The 22,726-nt window shown below is 33.2% G+C and overlaps 1 protein-coding gene across 10 annotated transcripts in view; it reads left to right on the forward strand.

The window, feature by feature from the left end:
- UTRN (utrophin) overlaps nucleotides 1-22,726 on the forward strand; it is a 651,323-nt gene that overhangs the window by 159,551 nt on the left and 469,046 nt on the right. For all 10 annotated transcript variants that reach the window (XM_007484681.3, XM_056818903.1, XM_007484684.3 and 7 more), the window contains 6 exons: nucleotides 8,848-8,940; nucleotides 10,812-10,889; nucleotides 12,511-12,603; nucleotides 14,856-15,028; nucleotides 18,603-18,718; nucleotides 19,861-20,021. In XM_007484681.3, the coding sequence (XP_007484743.2) occupies nucleotides 8,848-8,940; nucleotides 10,812-10,889; nucleotides 12,511-12,603; nucleotides 14,856-15,028; nucleotides 18,603-18,718; nucleotides 19,861-20,021 (714 nt within the window). The remainder of the gene's footprint in view (nucleotides 1-8,847; nucleotides 8,941-10,811; nucleotides 10,890-12,510; nucleotides 12,604-14,855; nucleotides 15,029-18,602; nucleotides 18,719-19,860; nucleotides 20,022-22,726) is intronic.

Below are 22,726 nucleotides of genomic sequence, written 5' to 3' on the forward strand. Positions count from 1 at the left end.
TTTTAAGTGATTCAAAAGGCATTGGAAAGATGCCTATCTATGAGTAGACTGAAGTACAGTCCCTACAATAACTGCTATGAAAAGCAAAATTCAAGAACAGTTGGCTGACTTAACTCCTTAACTCTGCCATCACCCCACTTGGAATGTCAGGGATGTGTTTGTGCATGCATGAATGTCTCTATCATTCAAAGTATTCAGCACAGGTCCCAGTTTATTAGGCTTTCTCATTCTGGATCTTCGAACCATGTCAATAACAAGTCAACAAGCTAAAGACTTCATTTGTGCCGGGCACTATGCTAAATGCCAGGCAAAAACAATGAAAGAGAGTAATAACTTTTACCCTCCAGAAGCTCACAATCTAGTGGACAATTGAATGTCTTATTAAATCACCACTGCCAAGGTCTTTAATTTAGAAAAGTAATAAGAGGTGATAAAATAACTCAAAATATTCTTTTCAGAGTATGATCCATATGTTTCATTAATAGGGACTTTTCATTTAGTCCCTAAGCAGGAGAAAGAATTAAAAACATTTGGGTTTTCTTTCCTGTCCCTTGCTACAGTATTCTTTGTGTCAAGCTCTTATTCATAGTACTGCTAAGAATCAATGTCTGGTTATAAATGGCCAGCTTCCCAGGAAAACTGGAGCTGGATACATGCATTTAATTTGTGTCTTGTTTAGAAAGGATGTGTTTCCTCTTTTCTTGCTCATGTTGGCAAACAAGAGAGCAATATTCTGGCTGGGAAACTTCAGGAATGCTATTGAAGCATTTGAAATTTTATTGTACCCCTGCCTGTCCTTTACAGCCCTAGCTCGGAAACCAGATTTCTGATAAAATATTCCATAGACCAGATCCATGTGCTGTAGTCTAACTAACGTCTAACCCTGTGAGCGGCAGAAGAATAGGTGTGATCCCACGATATTGATTCCTTTTCTTCTTCATTTTTCATCTGTGGTTCTTGTCTTCTTTCTTCCATTATTCCAACAGCTAAGGCTCTCAGGATGCAAATCAGGTGAAGCTTTGTCAGGCCATCTGTGTACAGCCAGAGGTCAGGCTAATCCCTTTACATCTCTACAGTTGAGTTTTATAAGGAATCAAAAAGTCCTGTGACTTAGACCCTGGCCTCTATGGAGGTGAATGCCTAAAATACCAATGAAAAGAGTTTTTAAGAGATCTTCCAGGATGGAAAATCTATAACCTCATTTGTTTACATATTTACATTTTTCCATGTCAACTGAACCCTCTTGGTGAAATTTATATCTATATCTATATAATGTTTTTTCCTCCTTAAGATTATACTCAAAATAATTCTTTATATACCATATTCAGAACCTCAAATGGACTCATGCTCATATTCATTTTAATGTTCTTTTCAGGATTACAGCTTATCCATGTTTGCCAATTCTTTGATGGAGTAAATTATTGTCACTCTTCCACTCATTGTTTAAATCAGCATTTACTCTGTGCAAAAAAAGGGACTGAATTTTGCAGAGTCCTGGGGCAGGAGGTACAGGAAGATTCAGTGTGGGAATGTGGAACTCAAAAAAGTGAGGAACTTGATTTTAGGAAATTTGGGGTCTCATCTTAGGATTTTTAGAAGGTCTGTGATCTAAGTCATTTAATCTCTCCATCCAGATCTTTTCATTTATGAAATTCAGATAATAGTACTTTGACTTGAGGAAATTCTTTTGTAAACCTTAAAGCTCTCGGTTCTCATTGTTATCTATAAGGCGAAGAGCTTACATTCCAGGTTGGCAGTCATTAATCTTATAAGAAGCCTTTCTTTTCTACATATCTATCATGTAATTCTGAAAACATAAGTAGATTAATTTATCTAAGACCCTGACAAATTGAAGGGTTTTAATATGGAAGAGGGATCAGAGTTCTTCAAGACTGGATTGGGTAGAGGGAATTCTTTTTTTGGTGCAGACTTTCATATATGGACTTTTTATGACTTCTTGTTGGTATCCCTGGCTCAAGCTTGTCCTCACTCCAGGACATTTTTCTCTTGGCTTTTAATCTGATCTTTTTAAAGTACAGGTGTGTCTGTATCATTCCCTTGTTTATAAACTTCAGTGGATCTCTGTTACCTTCAGGATCATGTATACCATCCTGCTTGGTTTTAAATGCCCTTAAAACCTGGTCTCACACTACCCATCTAGATTTCTAACATGTTACTTCCCTCCCCACACTCTCTGTGTTGTAATGACATTAGCCCTTGTTGGTCCTTGCACAATACAAGACACTCCATTTCCTTGGCTGTGCATTTTTACGGACAATCCCCTATACTTGGAATTCTTTCTCTTTGCTTCCCAAATTTCTTTGTCCCCTTTGAATCTGTTAAAATCCCACCTTCTATAAGAAGCTTTTCCTTTCCTCCCTTAATGCTAATGTCTACACTTGCATTATTTTCCATTGACCATTTTTTATATCTTGTGCATATATCTACATAATTATTAATATATTATTTCCCTTATTACCCTGAGTTTCTTGAGAACGAGGACTATTTGGTTATGGTGGTGGGTAAGGGAGAGATCTTTCTTTCTGTTTCCAGTAGTTAGAGCAGTGCCAGACTCATACTTAGTGTTTAATAAATATTTGTTGATTGTTTAGATCTAATTTTGAGATTCTCTGATCTGATTCCTTCCCATAATGTTCTCAATTTCAAAGATGATCAGAGTTTCCAATTCAAAATATAATTCCTGGATCTCAATGAACTATATTGTTGACTTTCATTTGGTTTGTTTTCTGCTCTACTGATTATAGGTATTCTTTTTTGCTATAATGGTACCAGCTGTTTTCTTCCTGTTTTGTATTCCTAGTATTTGTTGTTGTTCTCTGAACCCCTCCCCACCCCCTTATTTCTTATACTTGTCAAAACTGAACGTCTTATATTCAGGAATCATTCTTGAATGAAGATGATAATAAATATCCTTCATATCATAACATTAAAGTTTATGAAGTACTTTTCTCATTACCACTCTGGAGTAGGTGTTAAAAGTATTATTTGCATTTTATAGATGAGCAAACTGAGAGAGTCTTATTCTTCCTATTGTTGAAAGTTTTAAATGATATTTAAGACAATATACCTTTTACACAGAAAATGGTCATTAAAGATTTGATTCCATTCTAGGTAGCTATGCAACTAGGTGGAGCAGTGGATAGAGCTGGAGTCAAGAAAAACTGGGTTCAAATCCAGCCTCAGACACTTGCTTTGTGACCTTAGGCAAGTCATTTAACCCCTCTTTGCTTCAGTTTCTACATCTGTTAAATGAGAATAATAATGATTGACCCCTCAAGGTTATTGTCAGGATCAAATGAGATCATAATTTTAAATATCAAAAATTTAAAAATGTATATATAATTGTTTAGTTACTACTACTACTACTACTACTACTACTACTACTACTACTACTACTACTACTAGTCCTGCCACTACCACTACCACCACCACCATCATCACCACCACCACCACCCAGGAACCACCACCACTACCATTACTAATACTACTGCCATAGTATGCTCAAGTCAATGCTGAATCATTAATAAACACCCTTTGAAATGACTTTCAAACCATTTAGTTATTTGGCACTTTTAACAGTTGAGTTTTTATCTTTCTGGAAATATATAATCTGGTTTGTATTGTTTTTGGATTTTCTAAAGTTTCAGCTTCTGCTGCTGGGTTAAGACAGGTAAAATTTAGATATGTTTCTTGTGATGTCTAGAGATAATATTGAAACCCTGTGATTTCAAGGAATAAAAATGGAAAGCCATTGGTTTAACTAGAATCTTTGATCAGTAGTATGTGGAATAAAATGAAAAGCTTAAGGGGATTTTGGAACTCTGCCATGTCTTCTTGTTTGAATAGCCAGTCCCTTTAAGGCAGAAAGGAGTTAATTTGATTGCCATGATTTGCTCCTTTCTGGTATTTGGTCTTTTCTAGGTGGTTGGTTATACATTGATTTTTATCCTAGGATTGAAACTTGATAAATCCTTGTTGTTGTTAAGGTTCTGATCATTCCCATCATTAATTAATTGGCATTCTGCCATCCTTTTTGGTTTTCCAAATAGAATCACTGCATTTGATTTATTTTATTATGTTCTAGACAGTAGTGTGCGATAGTGGATAGAGCATTAAACTTGGAACGAAAATAACTGGCTTTGTCACTTATGACTGGTGTGATCTAAGAAGGCTAAGTACCTCAATTTTCTTCTATGTAAAAATAAAATATTGATCTGGAATGGCCTATTAAGTCCTCTTCAACTAGATCTAGATTCTTTTATTCTATCAACCTAGAATTTATTAATCATCAATAATTTTGTTGGACAGTTCTTCAGGTATTTTTGTGTTGGCTAAGTACCTTTACATCATAGACAGATAAGAGAGCTTATATTAAATGATTATAAAACTTGGAAAAAATACGCTACAGTCAAATTACTTTATTTTTATTGTTCCCTCTTACTGTAAAAACCCATAGCTAAGCTTTATATGGCATATCTAAAAATATATCCTCCTAAAAATAAAACATAGCACAATTTTTATAAAATAAAGCTCGACTGCATTGTGGATGATCATTTTTTAACTAGTGCTAGAAGAGAATTCTTGGGTTCCATTTTCTAGTGGAATGACTTGGGTTCCATTTTCCTTTGGATTTATTGTCTTCATTTTGGGAAAGTAAAGAAGACTTTGCAATTTCCAAAGAAACTTAAGTTATAACCTCTGAGTAAATTAGTTGATGGAATAAAATAGCTCATTTAAAAAGAATTGCCTTATTGACTAAGAATATTCAGAAGTGTCCTCTTAGACAATAAACACATCTTACACAGTTGGACCTCCCCATTTCTAGTTTTTTGGTTTTTTAATATTTGTGGTATTCACTGCATGAAAGGGAAAAGACCTTCATTTTCCTATACTTAAAGATAATAGTTTGTTCCTCAGTGACACACAGAAAATTTGCCTCAATCATACCTGAGATTCCTAAAAAATGTAGCAGCAGGTCTTTTTAGTTGAAAGACAGGGAGAATGGGAAGAAGGATTTAGCTTAAAGAGGACGTGGTATTAGTTTTGGGGCAGGTTACATACTGTGTTGAAAGGCATATAGCTTGAGAAGCCAGGGAGCAAGGCAGAGAGAGGGAGAATCTCATTCATTATAGAAGATATGTTTTCCCATTGAGGTCTTACATTATTTTGTTTGGTGGAATAAAACCAGGAGAGGACCCTGTCCTTCCTGGCTTCATTCATAATGTACAGTTTTGTAGAGTTGTGTGTTAGTGAACTCCTAAGGAGTAAAGAGAATAAATTCTCTTTTATTATGCATAGTGGCAAGCACACAGGAATCATAGTGCCAAGCACATAGGAAGGCTCATTAAATATTAGTTGAATTGAAAAACTGTCTTCCTTGTATTTTTAAAAAAGTAATTACATAAGATTTCTTAAAAAGAAGAAAAATCTAAACTGAACTGAAAACTGGCAAGATGCATTATTTTTTATTTTTGTTAGAAGATGACATTTGACATTTCTGAATTTTTTCCCAGATCAAATTCCCATGTAGTATGCTTGTTTTGTGAAAACAATAGACGTGCCTTACTAAATAGATTATGTTTACTTTAATGTGCAGGGTTCATTATTATATTGATCTACAGATATAATTTGCCTTTTTAAAGTCTTTGACAACTAATGACTTCTATTCTAAAATTTTAATTCAGGTGGCATTTATTATATGAATATTCTGTACTGGTCCTGTTTTAGGTGCTGGGATTTTTTTTTTTTTTGTGGGGAGAAGGGAATGAGGGGCTAAAGAGAAAAGAGTGAAAAGTTTCTATCTTTCTAGGAAATTTACCAACTCCAAACAAAGAACCTCCTCCTACCTGTATAGACCTGCAACTGACTATCTTAAAAAGTATTGTTTCTCAAGCAATTAGGCAGCACAGTGTAGAGCACCAGGACTGGAGGGAAGAAGACCTGGGGTTAAATCTAGCCTCAGATACCTCCTAGCAGCGTGACCCTGGGCAAGTCACTTAATCCTCTTAATCATTCAATCTTAGAAAGTATGGGTTTAAAAAAAAGAAAAGAATTGTCCCTGAAAAGTATTATCTCATAAAATTACCAGAGGGCATTGAGAGGTTCACATTTGTTCAGCACCTACCATTGTCACAGCTAGCATAATGAAAACAACAATAGTATTCCTATAGAACATCAGATTGCTTTCTCCCTTATGCTTTAATAAATGTTAACTTTATAAGTACCCTGATTTATGGAAGCCTGATATATGAAAATAGAAACAAAACCCAGATGTGTTTAGAGTAATTTTTCCATTATGCATTTTTTTCATTTAATAAAAGGATTAAATACAGTGTTTTAGCATGGTAATTTCCTCCCCACCACCATCAGAGCAGCCAATATTTATATAACACTATTTGGTTTCATAATGATAATAGCATGCCTGTGTATGTGTGTGTATAAAGTTGGCAAAGCACCATGTAAATGTTAGCTTATTTCATCCTCACCAACAGCCTTGGGAGTTAGGTACTATTATTACTTCCATTTTACAGATAAGGAGATTGAGGTAGACAATGTTTAAGTGACTTTCCCAGGGTCACACCTATTCAATTCAGGCATTTTTCTCAGTATAACTTGTGATGTAGATAATAGAAGTATTGTTATCTTCACTTTATGGTTAAAGAAACTGAGGCTTAGACAGAGTTTGTGACCTCTGTCAGATACTGAGCCACTAGGGCCCCAGATATATATGTTGTATTTCCTCAAGTTCCATGGAGACAGGGAACATGCCAATAAGTAGTAAGTTCTTAAGCATTTTAAGTGTTTAATATATATCAGGTACTGAAGGAGTCTCTGAGAATGTAAATATATGCAAAAAAGAAAGGCATTTCCTCCCCTCAAGGAGCTTACATTCTAACTGGAGTGAATTTTATTTAATTTTTGTGTCTTCCTTAGTGCATAAGTGAATTACACAGCCAATAATATCCAATTTATAAATATTTATTGATAAACTCAGAATTTATTGAAATATCTGGAATTGATTTTTAAAAATAGAAATTGAACTTAATTATGAACAAACTTTGAAGAATGCAAAGACAAAAAGAGGGTTACCTATGAAAATGTGAATTTCTATACATACTTGTTTTTAATAGAATCATTCATAGAACAAACACATAGGAGGAGAGAGGACATCTGCTTCCAGTGGTGTTTAGTTTTTATCACTTCCTTTTTTTCCCTTTTAAAGCCTTACTTTTCATTTTTGAAACAACTCTTAAGATAGAATTTCTAGTGCTAAGCCAATGGGATTAGATGACTTGCCCAGGGTCATATAGCTAGGATGGGTTTGACTTGAAATATCCTGGACAAGTCTCTTAATTATTATGAGCCACAGCTTCCTCATCTATAAAATACGTGTCTGTCATGGTTTAATGATGGGCCTTTAAGGGACTTCACAGAAGAATTAGGTTAGTCAGTTATGGAATCTCTACAACATATATTTGATTGTTGTTTTTTCCCCCACACAGAGAAATCTTATTAGGAGGCAGTGGGTTTTAGGGTGCAGGGAAATGATAGGGAGGCAGTGGAGAGGGTAAGGAAGATAGTAAAGTTGAGAAATAGACATCCTGGGGTGTTGCCAGGCAATGAATGTTTTTTAGGCTATGGTAGGAAGACATAGTGCACCATAGTCTTGCAAGAAGAGGCTATCATATTGTCAGACCAAGGTCTCCTTGTCCTTGTTACAGTGAGTTTGGACTCCTGGGTCTGTTGTCCTGCCAAGGTGAGAGTGAAAGAAAGAGCCTGTGATTTTATGTGTGAATAAAGAGTGAAAAGCAGTACTAAGCAAAGAAAAGATTTTGGGAATTCAGGATTGAAAATGTTATTTTTTATAATTGTGAATTTAGAGAAATGATTTTCCTTTTTGAGAAAAAGGACAGTTGCTATAGTTATAGATCATGTTCAAAAACATTAACAGCACTTAATTTGGGGAGAGGGTGGTTCCTAAGCTTCACACTTCAAAAGAATTTCAGTCATTTTAGGAATCTGTTCTTTTTTTGTCATCACAGATAATAAACATTTCCTTGGGGAAGCAAATCCCTTTTTGTTTTCCACAGAGAAAAGAGTAACCAGTCATGTCAGTCTATCCTCTTTGAGTGGACTAAATTACCTAAAAAAAAAAGATTATCTGACAAAAACAGTGAATATTCATTGAAATGTAGTTGCAGTCTTTTAAACTTAGAGTTATGTTCTTTTGGAAGTTTTTTTTTCTCTTTCATTGGTATTTCTTCTAAAGAGATGAATGCTTGAACTTATGTCCCTAAGTCTGACTAAGTCATTCCAAGATCTCTTGTGAGGTTCAATTTATTCCTATTCTATCACTTGTCAGAAGAGAATTACCTGATTAAAAACAACTTTAACAACATGTTTTAGTTATACCGCCTCCCTATTTTTCAAGTGAATTTCATATATTATTTTCAAGGTGAATTCATATATTATTTCAGTTTATTCTTTTTGTGAGCTGATGAGTTATCTATCCAGCAATACCTATCCCTTATTTCACAGATAAATTAGGTGAAACTCTGGAGCATTATGGTATATGTCATTGATCATATGGCCAGTAGGACTTTTAAGGATCATTTAAATAGTAGGCATATTTTATAATTGAACATGAATTAATATATAAACATATACACACAGTATATATTCAAACACACATATACACATATATAACACAGATATGTGCATATATTTATACATATACATACATATAACTAAATTTTTTACTTGCTAGTTGTTTTAGGTATTTTCAGCTTCTATGTAACCTTTTGTTTTATTTTTTCCATTTAATAGAGTGGAAAACCACCCATCAAGGATATGTTTACAGATCTTAAAGATGGAAGGAAGCTCTTGGATCTTCTAGAGGGACTCACAGGAACTTCACTGGTAAGAAAAGCTGCATTTTAAGAATTAAGTTACAGATTAAGCATTTTTCATAATGACGGGAGTGAACATTGCCAAGTCATTTTAGACATAAATGTAGATGTAGTTTTAGTGATCTTTTCTCAAATTATTTGGCAGATTATTACTCATTCTGACATCTTAAGAACTTTTCTTTTGCCATGGATAAATGGCTGTAAAGATATTAACAATATATTGTCCTGATATAGAGAATGAAAGCAATCATGGTGCTGTGTCTGTTTAGGAAGGAACTTACTTAAATAAGACCATGAAAAACAGTAAAAGGGTTTCGAATTACAAAGAAAGGCTAGGTGAGATAGGATGATTTTATTAGAGATTGCATGATATATATGTGTGCATATTTTGGATATAATTTAAAAGTATATGTGCAATTATGTCATTAACTATATATTTCAAAACATTTTGTTGGTTTTATCTGAGAGTTTTAAAGTTGATATTTATAAAAATAGCTATAAACTTCCTTTCTGTCATTCTGTACATTCTTGTTCTTATAAGTAAAAGAAATTATATTCCATAGGCACACTTGATTGTCTAAAACCTTGTTATAAGAATTAAAAAAAAAAGTATAGTATGCATTGTTGGAATTCCATCATGTGGATTCCTCTTTTCTGTGCCTTATCATTGTTCTCCCTGCTTCTTATCCTCCCTCTTTCTTTCTATGCCACATGGATGTTGACTGCCAGGTCCTTATTATAGGCATGAGGAACAGAGAAAGAACAGAGGAAGGATGCCCCCTCTCTCACTGACTCAGAACCCTATGCAGAACCATGTAGTCTTTTGTGAATTTCACTATTTGGAACTTTCTTTAATATTTATGTCTTCACATTGTGGTTATTCTGGCAGCCAGACTTGGTCATGGCTTATGGCCTTCTGTCAAGAGGCTTTTCTATGTGAATCAGTGTCACTGTGTCCTTTATAGAAAGAGGACAGAACATCCAGGTCTCTAACCCAAGTGTGCTGAATTTAGAGGTTTCTGAATTTAAGGAGAGGGGAGAGAACGACAGGGCTAATAACACTTGTATTCCTTAAGGAGCAGAAAAAAAAAAACAGCATTATAGCATTTAGTTCACGCAATTTTGGGGTAAGAAGAGACTTTAGAGATTATCAGGTCTAAGGCATTACAGGAAAAAAAAATCCCCTCTACAACTTTCCTGAAAAGATGTCATCTAGCCTTTATGCCAACACTTTCAGGGAAGAGAAATCCCTAAAATCCTGAGAAACTTCATTTCATTATTGGATTATTATAAATGTTAGAATTTTAAAATTAATAGTAATAATTTTATCATTAATTACTGAATATAAAGTAATCATTTTGATATCAGATGACATCCTGGGGTGATCTTCTTCTCTTTACTCATAGTAAACTCTTAGATGTGGGCACATTGAGTTTCCCAAGCTCTGTTTCCCTTCTAGAAGGCCAGTATTCTATTTTCCTTTTTCTTTATTTTAACTAGGAGCATGCCTCATACTCTGGGTGCTGGTTCTCCTGCTTGACTTAGGCATAAGAATTCCTCACTGCGACCCTGGTCCTTTTCCATATGTTATTTCCTTCTCAAATGCTCCCAGGTACTTAGTTCTTTCTGAGAAGGCCAGTTTTCTCTTATTCACAATGTGTACAAGTCCACCTTTGTCAGAAAGGAACTTTATTCCCAAAGGATTTTTTGGATATTATAGTAGTTTAAGCACATGCACCACATAATAACCTGTGCATTTAAATTAACATCTAACAAAGTACTATAATAGAAGTGTCTTCCTAAATTATATTAAGAGCTTTTTTTATTGCTTATGTGAGAAGAAAACCTTCAATAATTTTTGTTTCTGTTTTTATTTTCTAGCCTAAAGAACGAGGTTCCACGAGAGTACATGCCTTGAATAACGTCAACAGAGTCCTCCAGGTTTTACATCAGAACAATGTAAGTGTGGAATGATATTTTAAATTCCCAAATAAATGATTTGTTCTATATACTAACTACATATATGGTGGTCTTTATTATAACCTATTGTTTTCTACAAGTTTGCTAAGGTGAGCCTGTCATATAGCTCATGTGTCACATAAAGACAATGTAATAAGATTGTTTATAAATAATAATTAAACATAATAATTTAGTAAAAATAATGTTTTTAAAAAATATATTTTAGAAGGAATGTGACTGATATCCAAGACAGCTAGTTGGTATAATGGTTAGAATTCCACAGCCTCGAGTCAGGAAAATCTGAGTTCAAAAGTGCCCTTAGGCTTAGCTACATGATTCTGGGCAAATTACTTAACTCTGTTTATCTCAGTTTCCATATGTGTAAAATGAAGTGAAAAAGGAAATGTTTTTGTTAAGAAAACCCCAGTTGGGATTACAGAGTATCGGGCATAACTGAAATGACTGATATAAAAAATGTATCAATATATAAATAAATACACTTAAACTAGTAACACTGGCTAAAGCAAGACCTTAGGAGATACTTTATGCTTGAATAGGAGAGTGTATATATGTATATGTGTACATGTATATATATATTTAAAATTTGAATAAGAGGTTTCAGGAAAATAGTGGTTAGTATTAAACAAAATGAGGGATTCAAAAAGGAAATGAATATAAAATTTCTTAATTGAGCACTAATTAGACTTTCATTGCTCTTAGGTAATGTGGTTGACATTTATATGTAGTAGGAAATGCAATGAATCATTGATGTTCTTAAATAATCATAGTGCTAGCCAAGACTTGTGGGCGTTTAGGACTCTTCATGCCCACTGACATGTAGGAAAGCATCACTTAGTTTTATGAAACAGAAGATATGCTATTCCTCTGCAAATTTAATTTTCAAGTTTTTTTTTTTAACACATTATGTCTGCCTGCAAGCTATAAGAAAAAAACCCTAAGCTTCTTCTCGGTGACTTCTTATCTAGTCATTTGCTCTACTAAGTAGAAAGTTGTTGCTTTTCCAAAGATATATAATTTGATAGCTAATAATAAAAGTAGTGATAATTTCTTATGGTGGGCATTGCTGCCATGGATGCAGATGTGGCTGGTCTTAAGCCTCTCATAAACAGTTTAATGAATTTCTGTGATCATAAAAATTCAGTACCTGTTGATTAACCCTCTGGTAGCGAGGCTTTTCAGATTTTTCCTAGATTGTTCCTTAGATGAGAGGCACAAAGTCCACCAGTGGGCTATATTTTTAGCCTTGCCAGTTTGGGGAGGTCTTGTTGCAACCTGTCCTTTGCTGATAGAGCCCTTGTGAAATAAGAATCAACTATGAATTGAAGCACTGAATAACACCTTAGTGGAGTCTCTAGTATTAAATGTCGTTTAGTAATAACAGTATTGACATCTGGCTTTGACTCACAAATATTATTTCTCACATTACTTAGTCAAACCACTGGATCTTTGGCATGTCTATTCTTTGTTAAAAAGGAAGTATTTTGTTTAGTGTAAGAAGAAATGGAAGGAGTCATTGAGATTTTCCAGTATTATTTTTTTAAGTACTCTACAAAGTAAAATATTGATATAATTAATTTTAGACATTTTTTTCCCTACACAGGTAGAACTGGTGAATATTGGAGGAACTGATATTGTGGATGGAAATCACAAATTGACACTGGGTTTACTTTGGAGTATAATCTTGCACTGGCAGGTAGGGAAATTGTAGGCCTTTCTTTTACTAAAAATAGACAATCTTTAGGAATATGAGGCCTCCAAGCCTATAATTTCATTTTTCCCGTCCTATTTTTTTAGTTTCTAATTTTTGAATAATAGAAGAAAGTTTTGCCATATTTTAGATCAGAGGTTCTTAAACTTTTTGGTGTTTTAGATCCCTAAAGCAATTTGGTGAAGCTTCTGGATCCCTTGTCAGAAAACTGGTTTTTGAAAGTGTAAAATATATTATGTAGCATTAAAAAGGAAATTAATTTTATTCAAATAACAATTTTTTTCAGGATGCAAATGATTTTATCAAAGGTGAACTATATGATATGTCCTTTAAAGATTTGAGGAAGGAGCATTATGCCATTTGCTTCCTATTTTAATAGTTCTACTAGATGTCATCTTTTTTTTTTGTTTCAAAGATATTTTATTTTTTAAATTACATGCAATAGCAATTTTCAACATTTGTTTTCTGAAGTTCCAAATTGTCTCTCTTCCCCTCTTCCCTCCCTCTTCTCAGAGATGGTAAATAATTTGACCTGTGATATACATGTATCACCATGCAAAATATACTCCCATGTTGGTCATTGTTGTAAGAAAATACTGATATAAAACCCAATTCCCTAAATAAAACTATAAATAATCTAATGTGAAAGATATTATGCTTTGATCTGCATCAAACTCCAACAGATCTTTCCCTGGAGTTGGATAGCATTCTTTGTCATAAATCCTTCAGAATTACCACAGATCAGTGTATTGCTGAGAGTACCCTAAGTATTTCACAGGTCATCCTCCCACAAATTACTATTACTGGGTTCAGTGCTTTCCTGGTTCTGCTTGTTTCACTCTGCATCAGTTCATGTAGATCTTTCCAGCTTTTTCTGAAATGATCCTGTTCATTGTTTCTTATAACACAATAGTATTCCATCACCAACAAATATAACAATTTGTTCATCCATTCCCCAGTTGATGGACATCTCCATTTCCAATTCTTTGCCACCACAAAAAGAGCTGCTATAAATATTTTTGTATATGAGTAGGTCTTTTTTCTGTTTTTATGATTTCTTTTACATACAGACCAAGTAGTGGTATTGCAAGATCAAAATGTATGTATAGCTTTACCTTTTGAGCATCATTCCAAATTGCCCCCAAGAATGGTTGGATCAGTTCATAACACCATCAACAATGTATTAGTGTCTCAGTTTTGCCACATCACCACCAGCATTTATCACTTCTCCATACTGTCACATTGGCCAATCTGATAGGGATGACAGTGTTTTAATTTGCATTTTTCTAATCATGAGTGATTTAGAACATTTTTTTCATTTGATTATTGATAACTTCTTATTATTATTTATAATATATATAATTATATATAATAATATAATATAATATATAATTATTGATAATTTCTTCATCTGAAAATTGCTTGTTCATATCCTTTGATCATTTGTCAATTGGAGAATGGCTTGTATTCTTAAAATTTGACTTATTTCTCTATAAGTTTGAGAAATTAGACATTTATCAGAGAAATGTGTTCTAATAAATTTTCCCCAGTTTGTTGTATCCCTTCCAATATTGGTTACAATGGTTTTGTTTGTACAAATTTAATTTAATGTAATCAAAGTTATTCATTTTACATTTATAATGCTCTTTATTTATTGCTTGGTCATACATTTTTCCCTTCTCCATAGATCTGCCAGGTAAACTATTCATTGTTCTTCAACTTTAGTTATGGTATCACTCTTTATATCTAAATAATATACTGATTTTGGCCATATCTTGGTATAGGGTATGAGATAGACCAAATACCACAAATATTAAATATATTTATAGTATTAATTTTTCTTAAAAAGAGAAAAAATGAGTTAAAAAGAATATAAAAAAAGTTTTTGGATCCCAGTTAAATACCTTTGTTTATATTTCAATTTCTTTTGCTTTTGTATACTTAGGTTTTATTCTTTCATCTCAGGGTTGTTTTTTTTGTGGAAAAATTACCCTCCTTTTCTATTTTCTTTTTTTCTTTTTTCCCTTATTTCCTCCTTTTTTCCTTTTCCTTCTCTCACAGTAAACCAACTGTTAAAATTTTTTAAATGATGGCTTTGTTATACAGTATCTTTTAGACTTTGTTTTAAAAATAATTATTTTGCTATAAAATGCCTGGTATTTATTTAGGAATGGAGCGTATTTCTTTTAAGTAATTTTCCCAAATGATTGAACAACTATGCCTTTCTAATTAAACAGGTAAAAGATGTCATGAAAGATATCATGTCAGACCTCCAGCAGACGAACAGTGAAAAGATTCTTCTGAGCTGGGTTCGGCAGTCAACAAGGCCTTATAGTCAGGTCAATGTACTGAACTTCACTACAAGTTGGGCTGATGGACTGGCTTTTAATGCTGTTCTCCATCGACACAAGTAAGTAAATTTAACACTGTTTTAGATCAAAAAAGAATAATGTCATAGATTGATTTGGATGAAACCTTAGAGATCTTGTAGACCAAATCTATATGTAAAGTGTGATTTTTCTTGTGTGTAATTATAGCTCCTAACTCTGCCCATTTTGCCAAATAATGTATCATTTTATTGAAATAATAGTGATTTAGAAAATACCAATGGAGATTTTTCTTATATAAAGGGACACTAAAGCTACAATATAGCTTCCTTGATTTCTTCCACCTACTTTCTAATTTAAACAAAAAGTTGAAATGCTTGGCATGCTTTAGTCCCACTCTTTAAACATTAGCCAGTCATATGCATAAACAATAGTTCTTGTTAGTTTCAAGTATCCTTATTGCCAAAAGTTTTTTTCAAAGGCATTTGAGGGGAAAAAAGAATTTCAGTGTACTTGAAGACATTTTCTTTTTTTTTTACTAAACAGAAATTATGTAGCATTTAGGCTTAGACATTTATTTTCAAATATATAATAATGCCCAAGTAACTATTTCCTCCTAATATACTAAGTAGTTTTCGATGTATATTTCAAGTATTTTGAAAGTCACCAATTTATTATTACAATTACAATAAATTTCAATTTAGACTAGTTGAAAAATAAGTGGTTTCAAAGTTGTGATATTTATATAATGAGAGTAAAAATGAATTATTTTTTGGTTGTATATGTATACCAAAATACACATACCCACATATCCATCAGGTCTGAGTCATAAATTATACATTGTATTTTATATTCATTGGTGGGAAAAAGAGGTTATACAAATTAAATAGAGTAAACATTTATTGTTGTGCAAATATTATAACTGAGCTATCTTTGTGTTATATAGTTATAATATTATATGTATTTAGCTATAGCAAATTTAATTGACTAGGAAAAATACTGATTTTAATCTTTTTTTCATACTGATCTATTTTTGCCTTATAGCAAAAAATGAAAATTAAGTTGTAATTTACATAGACTTAAAGAGATTATAAAATGTGCTAGTTATCTTGTGATACCAGTGACCATAAAGAAAACAAAAATATGAAAAAAATATGAAAATATTTATGTTTCCCTTAACAAGATTTGATGTATACATTGATGTTGATAGGAAGGCTTCATGATAAGAATTGGAAAATAAAGAAAGCCCTTAACTTTGTGATATCTTTATAATTAGCACCTTCATGTAACATTTAAGATCTAAAATATTATCTATTTAAGCTTAAGATTCCCCGCAAGATTAATTATCCCTCTTTCATTTCATATGTTAGCACACATCCTTGTAGGTAGAAGAAAAATGGGCATACAAGCCATATTTGCTAATGATATGCCAAGTTTTTTCTAGAAATGTTTTTCATACATGGAGGGAGACTCCAGCTCCTGATCATAATTATTTACTCATTCTAATTAGCTGCATGATCTTATAAAATCAATTCATCCATCTTTATAGTGGACTATTCTAGATGTTGGTTGATAGAAGTTTAGGAAAGTCTTCAATAAAAGTTACAGCTTAGAAGAAGGATATGATAGGTCATGTCCACAAATAACCATTAGAAGAAACTAAATGCATAAAAGCATTAATGAAAAGTGCATTGTTAGAAACTGTATGGGAATAGTTGTTGCTTGGTTAGCAACTCAAAGACGTTTTTTGGAGGAGGGTGCTATTTTGAGTTAATTTTTAAAATGCGAGTAGGGATTGAGCAAGTGGGGAGTGTTTTGTTAAAGAAAGACTATTCTAGGTGTAGGGCACAGGATGATGAAAAGCATCAATGTGAGAAAATATGGTGCCCTTTATGAGGAATGATTAGCTAGAAGTTTGAGTAATAGAGATGAAAATGGAAAGATCTCCTAGTGCCATGTTTTGGAAAGTTTTGAATGTTAGGCAGAGAAATTTTAACTTTACTTGGTAGGCAGTAAAACCAAGAAAAGGATTTGATCTGATGCAGGAAGAAATTAGCCTGACCACAGATAATGGATTAATTGGAGATGGAGAATGGGACTGGAAAGACATGTTAATATGTTATTACAATAGTCCAATGGATGGTAGTGGAAATCATTCTGAATGCTGTGGTAGTGGTAGAGAGTGGTAGAGAAAAGGATAGACAGTCATTAAAAAAATAATGGAAGTCCATTCCATAGAGACTGGCTACTGATTAGATATGAGAGATGATGTGGCTAAAAGAGATGATGTAGAAGAGTCAAAATTGGCCCTAAGGTTTTGAACATGGTATACAGAGTGAATAGTGGTGCAGTGAACAGAATTTATTTTTATTTTTTTGAAAAATTTATTTAGTCAATTTAGAACATTATTCATTGGTTAAAAGAATCATATTCTTTCCCTCCCTCCCTCCCTTTCCCCACCACTTCCCATAGCTGACTCACATTTCCACTGGGTATTACATGTGTCCTTGATCAGAACCTATTTCCATGTTGTTGATATTTGCATTAGGATAATCATTTAGAGTCTACATCCCCAACCATATTCCCCTCCACTCATGTAATCAAGCAGTTGTTTTTCTTCTGTGTTTCTGCTTCTGTGTTTTTCCTCTGAATGTGGATAGTGTTCTTTCTCATAGATCCCTATGGGTTGTTCAGGATCACTGCATTGCCACTAATGGAGAAGTCCATTACATTTGATTGTACCACAGTGTATCAGTCTCTATGTACAATGTTCTCCTGGTTCTGCTCCTCTCACTCTGCACCAATTCCTGGAGGTTATTTAATAAAAACAACTCTGAGGTATCACCTCACACCTAGCAGATTGGCTAACATGACAGCTATGGAAAATAATGAATGCTGGAGGGGATGTGGCAAAATCGGGACATTAATGCATTGCTGGTGGTGTTGTGAATTGATCCAACCATTCTGGAGGGCAATTTGGAACTATGCCAAAAAGGCGATAAAAGACTGTCTGCCCTTTGATCCAACCATAGCACTGCTGGGTTATACCCCAAAGAGATAATAAGGAAAAAGACTTGTACAAGAATATTCATATTTGCATTCTTTTTGGTGGCAAAAAATTGGAAAATGAGGGGATCCCCTTCAATTAGGTAATGGCTGAACAAATTGTGGTATATGTTGGTGATGGAATACTATTTGTGCTCAAAGGAACAATAAATTGGAGAAATTCCATGTGAACTGGAAGGACCTCCAGGAATTGATGCAGTGAACAGAATTTAGAAGGAGGGACAGATTTTATTGCAGAAAATTAGCCCATTAGCTAAAAATAAGGCTCATAATTGGGCAGCTTAGCAAAATGACAATTCAATCAATAGGGATGTGATCAATCATTTTTCCTTAGTGGGTAGATGCTCAATAAATTTTGAGTAAACTAATTTTTCTGACATTTCTTTTTAAGAATTATATTCAAATATTGTTTTATATGCATATTTCATTTGAGATTTAAAATATATTTAATAATATTTGGATTATAGACAATAGAGACATAGAAGACAAATTACTACTTATTAAAATCACAAGACCAAATTCAGTTTTGATTTGAATATAATAATAATTCTGTTGTTTTCTGTGTTGACCTTTTTTATCTTGTGTTTTCAGACCTGATCTCTTTAACTGGGATAGAGTTACTAAAATGTCCCCAATTGAGAGACTGGAACATGCTTTTAACAAGGCTCAAAAACATCTGGGAATTGAAAAGCTGTTAGATCCTGAAGGTACTAAACATGATTTTCCTTAATAATTTTTAAACATTTGAATTCATTGTGCAATTTGGGAAAGTGGGCACAATTTTTGTTCCTTTGAGAAGCATCATATATTCAAGTATATTAAAATATTTTATTTCACTTTGGCAGTAAACATACTTCTGGGCCCTTGAATTTAAAAAGGAATGATCTAAAATATTTCTTCTGAGCTAATGACACCATTAAAAAGTTGAAGTATCTATTGTGGTATTGGGTCATTTATTATTATTAGTTTTGTAATTCTTTTCCTCCTGAGGATGTTCTTACCATTGGGAAAATATGACAGTTGAACAGCTTTCTCCATATAATTTAATGTCAGTTTCATTTGTTTAATTTAAAATGTCAAGACCATGGGTTTCCACTGAAATTTTTACTTAAAATATTTTTCAGATATTCATTTTATTTACCTAAGTAACACATCGATTTCAAACAATAAATGCTTTATAGCATCGCTATTTTTGGTTTATCATATATGAAAATGTTATTCACTATTTCTCTCCAACTGAAAAATTGATGTGTTTGTATATATAATGTACCATGTATAAATAACATATAATAAGCCAATTTAAAATTAAAATGTAAAAATGTTAATTTTTTTTGAAGTTCCGTAACTCACTACTTTTTGGACTATATCATATATGTGTGTGTGTGTGTATGTATATATCTATCTATATCTATCTATCTATCTATCTATCTATCTATCTATCTCTCTCTCTCTCTCTCTCTTTCTCTCTCTCTCTATATATATTTAACTTTGTTTGCAACCATCAAAATGTTTTGCTAATAGAGGCAATATTCAGTAGCTACTTTTGGCTATCGAGAATCAGGCCACATTATCTGCTCAAATGAATATGAGATATGATTACAGAACTTTCTGCAAAACTTCTGGATGAAAAATAAATATTTTATGTCTCTGATCACATCATACAGATAAACATTTTAGTGACTGAGAGTATTTCAAAAAATCATTTATTCACTTCATATGCTATTGGCTAGGTTCTGTTCATGTGCAAGCAGGACTACTATTTGTAACTTTGAGTGATTACTCCAATATGTTCCATCCACATATTTTACACGAGGAGTCTAAGCTTTTTCTTATTTTCTTCTATTTATAGATGTTGCAGTTCCTCTTCCAGACAAGAAATCCATAATTATGTATTTAACATCTTTGTTTGAGGTGCTTCCTCAGCAAGTCACCATGGAAGATATTCGGGAAGTTGAAACTCTTCCAAGGAGATATAAGAAAGAATGTGAAGAAGAGGAATTTTCTGTACAAGTAAGTATGTGAGAAGTCATATGTCTGGAAGATGCTTCACAGTTTAGTGCAATCTAATCCTTCTCCTTATGAGAATTTTGTATCTTCAAGTTGTCAAGTGCCAGTGTTGTCGCCAGTTGAGGTAGCTATATGTTACGGTGGATTAAATGCTGGCCCTGAACAAAGGAAGACTTAAATTCAGAAGTGATTTCTGATATGGTCTGCTATTATAACACTTACTTGGTTTATTTTATTATTTTATTTTATTTTATTTCATTTCATTTGTTTTACTTTGTTTTTCATTTTTCATTGTCATGCAAAACACACTTCCATATTGGTCACTTTGTAAGAGCAAACTCAGACATAACTAAAACTCCAAAATTAAACCAAAGATACACTGATGTGATAGATGACTGCAACAGTTCTTTCTCTTGAACTTGGTTTATTTGAGTATTAGAATGCCAGCTAACTAGATCTCTACTCAAACATTACTGCCTTAGTTCTGGCTTTTATCACCTTCACTTTAGATATTTGCAGTAGCCTTTCAGTTGATCCCCTTGCTTCAAGTCACTCAGCACTTCAGCATATTCTATATATTTTCCTTTAGCAGAATTTCCCCCATGTAATTATTCTGCTCAACCAATTCTAAGGATTCCGTGCTACCTCTCAAGTAAAATAGAAACTCCTCTTGTCAGCTTTTAAAGCTCTTTCCAGTCTGATCCCAGGCTACCTTTCTAGTAGGTAGCCAACTGGCTACCCAACCAATTGGCCTTTGCTGTGTATTTTTTTTTTACTCAAGACATGCTACCTTCCATCGTCTTCCTTTGAAGATATTTGGTCCCTCTTAACCTCCTGGAGTCCCTGCCTGTAAGACTCAATTCAAGCTGAATCTTTTTTTCTTTGAAGCCATTCCTGATCCCCCAATTGGCAAATATTCTCTCCCTTAAGTTTCCTTAGAGTTAATTACTTTTCATATTTGTATTATTAACTTTATGCTTATTCTGTTTTTATATGAACTTTGCTCCTTTATTAGATTATAAACTCATTGTGAATAGGAATTGTATCTCTAATGCCTAACACAGTGAGTAGAGCACAGTAGGAATTTAGTAAAGACTTTCTCATTGATTGACTTTCCCCTAGATTTGCTTTGACTTCCTGATCTCTTTTTGGTAAAGAATGCAATAAAAAAGTGTATTTTTAGAGAATACTTTGAATCTGGTATCAGGAAGGCTATGTCTCATACTTAACAGATAGCTTCTAGTTATGTTTATTTTAACAGAATTTATTATTAGCATAAGTTACTTCTTTGAGCCCCAGGCTGCTTTATTTGTAAAATGGAATAATACTACCTATAGAACGGTGATAAATGATATACTGTATATGAAGTGCTTTGAAAATCTTAAGGCAGGATATAAACATCCATTGCTTTTATTGTGGATATTATGATTCTAGTTACCATTGCTACTACCATCACCACCATCACTACCAATTACTCAGAGAGAATTGGACAGTTGGCCAGTATTTTCAAATGAATTCAATAAAATATTCACAATTTTTCAGTTGCCCTCCCCTGTTTTTTCCAAGAAATTCAAATTCTTGGCATGTTACAAGGCTTCCCAATTTTTATCTATAGCGACAGAAGGACATTTTAGAGATGTAAGAGTGCAAATGATGTATTATTAAGAGACTAAATAATTTATCTAAAGTCACATGAGAGAAGAAGCAAGCTTAAACTCTTGATTCCCAGCCCAGTACAATTTTCCCTGTCCTATGTTGTCTCCATTCCATCTGGCTCCTCAGATTTTGGTTTGTTTTTAAAGCAGCTTCCTTGCATGAACTGCCAAAAAGACTAGTGTGTATTGTCTGAAGTGATGCTCACTTTCAGGTATTGACTTTCCTTTTACCATTGAGCTTTTAAATAGAGTCCTGTGATCTGATTCCTTCCCTTTAATTTTCATTTGAACAAAGGAATCTAGGAGTAGAGAAAATACAGGAACCAGTCAGGTGCTCACTTTGGGAGTATTGCACTTTGATAATATCAGAGGATTTTCTTTTTCACTCTAGCCATACACCAGGGTTATTTGGGTTCTTAGTCAAGCGAGGCACAAGTTTATAGATGCCAGTTAAAAAATGAGGCAAAATATTCAAACGACATAATATGCTTTCATCTTGCTTAGTATTACAACTTTTTATTATTTTGCTAAGATCCATTCTCTCATCTTGATTCACTTTTACTCTTCCTTCCCCAGCCAAATAATGGTTTTCTCTCTGATTTTGCAAGGTCTTTTAAAATCAAAAGGTATTTTGAAATAATTGAAACCTCTTTCCCTTCATTTGGTAGGAATAAATTTATATTACTGTCACTCCCCCTCCCCACAGTTTCATTTATTTATTTTTAGTTATTTTAAAATAAAAACAAATAGAATTCATGTAGAATTTTTCCTTTCTTATTTCACTGTGAATTTATCCAAATAGAATTAGTCCTATATTTCAATTGTCCAGTTCTTTAATTCTTAGTATTTTAGTTGGAAATATTTTTTTAGAGAACACCTACTCTAATCATGGCAGAAATTTTGGCAGGTTCAGTCTTTCTTGAATGATTTCTGTTTTGAGTACTCACAAAGGAATCTCATTAATTTGTTAAATAATTTCATTTATTGGAAATTTTTTCCCTACAATAAACTGAAGACTTCTTCCCTATAACCTTTTCTTTTGTAGTCCCCCTC

The sequence above is a fragment of the Monodelphis domestica genome, chromosome 2, assembly GCF_027887165.1.
Source record: "Monodelphis domestica isolate mMonDom1 chromosome 2, mMonDom1.pri, whole genome shotgun sequence".
NCBI classification, from domain to species: domain Eukaryota; kingdom Metazoa; phylum Chordata; class Mammalia; order Didelphimorphia; family Didelphidae; genus Monodelphis; species Monodelphis domestica.